The sequence below is a fragment of the Capra hircus genome, chromosome 13 (genome assembly GCF_001704415.2).
Source record: "Capra hircus breed San Clemente chromosome 13, ASM170441v1, whole genome shotgun sequence".
In the NCBI taxonomy this organism is placed as follows: domain Eukaryota; kingdom Metazoa; phylum Chordata; class Mammalia; order Artiodactyla; family Bovidae; genus Capra; species Capra hircus.
The window spans coordinates 65,196,247-65,202,246 of record NC_030820.1 but is presented as its reverse complement, the minus strand read 5'-3'; the positions used below and the strand labels follow the sequence as shown (position 1 = coordinate 65,202,246).

Below are 6,000 nucleotides of genomic sequence, written 5' to 3'. Positions count from 1 at the left end.
TGAGTGAGTGAGTGAAGTCGCTCAGTCGTGTCCGAATCTTTGCGACCCCATGGACTGTGGACCACCAGGCTCCTCCGTCAATGGGATTTTCCAGGCAAGAGTACTGGAGTGGGTTGCCATTTTCTTCTCCAGGGGATCTTCCCAACCCAGGGATTGAACCCGGGGCTCCCGCATTGCAGGCAGATGCCTTAACCTCTGAGCCACCAGGGAAGCCCATTCAGCAACTTACTAAGCATTTATTTCTTCAAGGAAGCTGGTCAGGCAGATGTGACACACTCAGCTTCCAGATAAGGGAATCCAGAGCTTAGTGTTCTTGCCCAGCGTCAGAGCTGGTGCTTTAGCTGGAATTGCAGTTTGCCCTCCAGACTGCCTGTCTCCAAAGAGACCCCTGCCACTTGGAAGGGGTCTGGCTGTCTCCTGGGGCATTCACTCCACCCACCTCATGCCAGCCTGGCCCATCCCACAGCAATAACACCATGAGCCCTTGGTACACATTACCTCATTTATTCTCACAACATGCCTGTGAGGTAGGGAGGGGCGGGGACTGTCCCCATTTTACAGAGGAGGAAGTTGAGGCACACAGAGGTCAAGTGACTTGCCCAAGGTCACAGACGGCGGCCAAGCTGGAATGGGCCCTAGAGCAGGCCCGCAGTTCACCCAGGCCCCCTGCGGTGGGTGCTGGACAGAGGATAGCCCCAATACCATAGTCGTGGCCACTGGAGCGTGCAGCCTCGTGCACAGAGCTCGCTGCAGGCCGGCCTCACCTTCTCCCTGCCCCCTGCCCACCCTCCCCTTACCCTGCAGGCCTGGACCATTGCAGCTCAGGGCTCATGACACCCTGGGAGTGGGGCTGGGGAGAGAGAAGGATGATTGGGGTAAAAAAATAGAAAACTCAGAGGCTGGGCAGATGGGCCCATGGTGGGGGTCAGGTGAGAGTCCAAAAAAAAAGGGGGGAGAGGGCTGCTTACACACAGGGTATGTATTTTTACACACACTTGTACACACACCTAGATATAGTACATGTAAAAATATATGCTATTCACACACCCGCCTCCTGCCAGGTGCCCCGAGAGCCAGCGGTGGCGCTGGTGGGCATGGGTGAGCAGAGGGGCGTTTGTTAAATATACACTCTAAGGTCTATGTGCATATGTACACATACGTACAGACACAGCCGCCCGCCCCTCGGTTACTGTACACAGGCTCAGCCAGGGGTAGACCACCCCTGGAACGTGGGGGCCCTCTCTTGAGTGGCCCCAGCAAGTCACTCTTGAGTCATACATTTTTGCTGAAGGAAGGAAGGGGCTGGAGAGAAGAAAAAGGCGGGAGTCTGGAGTGTGGTAGCTGTGGTTTTTATCTCATCCTTGCCCCCCCCCCCCAACCCCCCAAGACCTCAGCCCTCCTCCTGGTCTCAGAAAGGTGAGACCGGAGGCTGCTGCAGCACAGTGGGAGGGCCGCTTCTGCTGAGAGGAACCTGCAATCGTGTGCACGCGCGTGTGTGATTGTGTGTGAGCACTTGGCAGGGGAGGGGATGCGTGTCCATCTCCCTGTCCTCTGGGCTCAACCACACAAAGGGCTGAGAACCAGAAAGCCGATCGTCGGGATGGTGACCCCTGTGTGAGCTCTGAAGGGCAAAGAGAAACGTAAGGATGAGAACTCCACGGTCAGAGCTGGGTAGCCGGGAGGAGGAAGGGCAGGGCAGGCGCCCAAGGCTGCCCTGGGCTGTCATCATCTTGTAAACAGGCTAGTTTAAGCTCTCATTAGACAGAATGAGTAAAAAGACCGTGGTCTGGAGGCCGGGCCAGGGAGTTGCCAAAGTCCATCTATCTAGTCCGCCGCGGCCAGCGAGAGGAGAAAAAAAAGGTTCCTAGTTTCGTGTTTTTGTTGATTTGTGTGTGTGTGTGTGAAGTCTCCATAACCTAAAGCTTGGAGGGACCCAAAGAAGCCAAATCGTGAGCCCTTGGATGCGTCAATTTGAAAGTTGGCTCAGGGTCTCTAGACAGAATAACCATACTAAAGGTTGAGAAAATTTTGTTCCATTTGCATTTAGTTTGTGGTTTTTTTTAATGATTTAAAATTGTTTGCTTCCTGGTCTCAGAGCCGGGTCTGGGCCTCAGGGACGTAAATCTCGATGCTGTCCGCGCTCTCTGTGGCTGAGTTCTGCCGCACGGAAGCCGCCCGCTTGGCTGCCAGGAGTCTCTTGCGGGCCTCCTGACGCTGCTTGTCCCCAGCATCAGAGGCCTTGTCGCGGCTCATTGCCGGCTTGGATTTGGCTGGCTTCTTTGGGACCGGAGGGGGTGCTTTCTTCTCTTCCTTTAGTGAGACAGTGAGGAGGGAAGAAAAATAAAATAAAGGTGCCACCTTCTATGTGGCGGCACTACCACCCACCATATGCTGGCAGCTGGAGTCTCCACCCCAGCTCCCCTGCATTGGGCACAAGCAACACACATTTGGAACCAGGAAGCCACAAGAAGCAATGATGGTGGGAAGAGCACAAGGCACAGGAGCAAACAGCAAGCTTACAATCCTGGTGTTCTGGTAGGAGGGGACGGACAGACCACCTCTTCCCACCCCTGCTTGGAACCACTGAGAGCCCAAAACTCACGCAGGAATCGCACAGCCAGAGCCGGGATGTAAATTCAGGGCCTCTGACTCCCAGATCACACTGCACATGCTGTTCTAGGGGATCAGAACTCACAAGGGCCACAGTCCAGTACCCAACAACCGAAGGGGGCACTGGGCACCGTTTCACAGATGGAAACCCGGGCCTCAGGGATGAGGCCAGCCTGGGAGGCAGAATCCGGTCCAGACCCCTGGACTCCTGGCAGCATGGTCCTAGGAGAAGGACCCCTTTTCTGCCTCTGACATTTCCAACAGCTGTGACTACACTAGCGCTCCAGGCTGAGGGCATGTGTCTCCCAGGAGTCCCATTTTCCGAACATGCAGGGCAGGAAGGCATGCTTCGGGGGCAGCCTCAACTACACAGAGCCAGCGGCATGCTGGACGAGTGCCGAACATGGACCCCGCACACTGATGGACGTGAGCCCCCAGCTCAGAGACGACACACGGAGAAGGGAGCCAAGCAGCACTGACCGATGTGGGCAGCGTTATTGCCGACCAGGAATTTGTCCCTGGACTTCCCCTCCGCACTGCTCCATGCTCACCTTCCTCTTCTCGGGGGTCTCCACCAGCTGCCAGCTGTTGGCCTTGAGGTGGTAGAGTTCATCAAACTTCATGCTGATGTCCTCGATGGACAGCTGGAGCAGGTCCCAGAACCCTGCCAGGTCCTGGGCCGTTGGACGTGGGTTGGCATCAGGGTTCTATGGGACAGAGCAGGGTCAGTGGGGCCAGCAGGGCAAGGGGGCAAGTATGGTCTCCTGGCCCTGCGTGGCTTCTCACGCACATAGTAACGAAGCCTTCACCACCTCTGCCGGGCTCTGGTCAGGAAGGCCCTTGTGGCCTACTGTGTGGCTGGCGTGTGACTCGTCTCATCTTATAGGGAGGAGGCAGCGTCACTCCCAGGTCAGTGTGATTACAGACCCATGGGGGTGCCCTCCCATCATTCTGTTCTCAGCCAACACATTCCTTATCATGACTTCCTCGGTGAACCCCCAAACCCCTACTGGTCCTAGAGACAAACACTGGCCGTTGTCCCCCAGCCCTGGCCGGACGGAAAGAAGCTCCCCACAGGAATAGCTGCCACCCGACAGGTGAGGGTGAAGGAGAAGGGAGACCCAACAAGCCTAATGGTGGTTATTTCTTTAGTTCTTACCTTGACTGTCTTCTTAGATACAGAGTATGTTGTAATAAAAAGTGCTAACTGATTTTTAACTTCCCTGTGTCTGTTTTTACACAGAGTTCACTTTTCTATTTCAGAAGGTATTAAAGACCTGAAAGGACCACTCCTGGCCCTTTCCTTGTGGGCACTGTGGCTGGGGAGGCAGGACCTTCTCCATGTCAGGGAGGAGGTCACAGAGGCTTAGAGGCTAATCCACCTGGGGGCTCTGGGAGACCCGCTGTGGAGGAAGCAGAATCACACTTACCAAGTTTTGCTCACAGAGGCCCCGGAACTGCTGGAATTTCTGCGACATCAGTAGCTGGGCACTGCCCACAGCACTGAGGACTTTACCTAAGACTGAGAGAGAAGGGGGCGAAGGCTGAGCAGAGCTCAAATCTGCTTCCGCCTCCCTCCCCACCACCTCAGGACACTGATCATTATTTGCTGATGGCAGCCAGTCTTCATTCTATTTACACAGTAATTAACCCACTAGTTTCTAAGGGTATTTCATGGTGATAAATCGGAAAACTGAGTTTAAATGGAAAAAAATTTTTCAGGAAAACAAATTACTACAATAGGCTCAACAGGAAATAGAAAATCTGATTAGACCAATAACTGTTTAAAATAACTGAAGCAGGAGTTAAAAATCTTCTCTAGAAAAAAGAAACAGGCCTATATAGTTTTATACGTGAGGTTTTACAAAACCTTCAAGGAACAGATAACCCCTGTTATACATATTCAAATTCTTCCTGAGAGTAAATAAACACAGAAAATGACACAGCTAATTTCAGGAGCCCTGAGAAAAGATAGGACATGACAAGAATAGGCCACTTTCATTACGAATGCAAAAGTTTTACAGCAAAGAGCAGTGTTAACCATGAAGTGTTCAGCCCAGGAATACAAGACTGAAGTCTTTTAGTGTGATTTCTGGTTTTCAAGTGGCAGGGGAGACTTTCCTAGCGCTCCAGTGGTTAAGACTCCACACTTCCAATGCAGGGGGCGCGCATTTGATCCTTGGTCAGGGAACTAAGATCCCACATGCCACAGCTAAAGAGAAGCCTGCGGGCTGCAGCAGAGAGCCTGTGTGCTGCAGTGAAAGGCCCCCATGCCCCAGCCGGGGCCAGACACAGTCAGGTATTTTTTTTCTAAAGTAAAAAAATCAATTATGTTGTATGTCATCAAAATAATAAAGTAGCAGGAAGACAATACTATCTCCTGACCCCCTTAGAAATCACTGAAAAGCAAAAGAGTAAATAAATCAAGATGCACACTGCCTCCTGGTAGAATCCGGAGCACGGTGTATGAGAGTGTCAACGTGCAGTGATAGCCACGCAGGGAGAGTTCCTGCAGTTGAAGGGCTCAGATAAAGGTGGCAGTTTTGAGTTCTTAAAAGTGGCATAGCTTGAAATAAAAAGGGGTGTGGACTGCAACAGGAGCTTCCCTGAATCTGATTTCGGCACCAGGGGTGGGGGGCAGGGGGCAACAACACTGCTGGTAACTGCCCTTTGGTGTCCTGGAGAGAAGACCAAGCTGAAGGGCACACTGTACCCGTCACCATGCTGAGGAGCTCCTGCCAGCCTGGGACACCCTCCTGCCTCCTCCCCCACAATGGTCTACTTACAACAGCTTATCTAGGAGGAATTTCACCTCATTTAGAAATTAGTTATGACAAAGGAGCCCACGTAGGAGCTCGACATAGTACAGGAGCAGCAAACGGCAGGTAAGTGTTCACCAGGAAGTTGTTGCCAGAGAACAGATGAAAAGTGTGACTTGTAGCCACAGATATTTAAACAGCAGTTCAAAGCACAGACTGAAGTGCTCTGAAAAGAGATTTAAAGAGCATGGAAGGAGGTAAGACATGAGCTCTGGAACTATGCAAGAGAAAAATCAGGCATCACAGAAACAAGGGCCATGATGGACACAGCACAAAGAATAAACCGTAATGAAAACCAGTACCGATGAGGGAACAGGAGTGGAAAAGCTCCCGGTGCAAAACCCTTACACTGCTAAACTGACATCTTAAAGCTGCCAGGAATAACTGCAGGTAGTGGGTGTATGTACCTGGCTTGGTCTAAAGTAGAATGGGAATAAAAGAAGTCCCTTTTGAAGAATTCCTCATCATAAGACTACACTTAGGTACCTTTTTTTTTTTTTTTTTAAAGAAATAGAAGAAGCAACTAGAGGACTTCCCTGGTGGTTCAGTGGCCAAGACTCTGTGCTCCCAA

At 52.0% G+C, this 6,000-nt stretch overlaps 1 protein-coding gene across 5 annotated transcripts in view; it reads right to left on the bottom strand.

The window, feature by feature from the left end:
• DLGAP4 (DLG associated protein 4) overlaps positions 489-6,000 on the bottom strand; it is a 141,083-nt gene continuing 135,571 nt past the window's right edge. For all 5 annotated transcript variants that reach the window (XM_018057808.1, XM_018057807.1, XM_018057810.1 and 2 more), the window contains 3 exons: positions 4,041-4,132; positions 3,162-3,317; positions 489-2,310 (listed from right to left, as the gene is read on the bottom strand). In XM_018057808.1, coding sequence (XP_017913297.1) covers positions 2,092-2,310; positions 3,162-3,317; positions 4,041-4,132 — 467 coding nt within the window. In that variant the 3' untranslated portion in view covers positions 489-2,091. The remainder of the gene's footprint in view (positions 2,311-3,161; positions 3,318-4,040; positions 4,133-6,000) is intronic.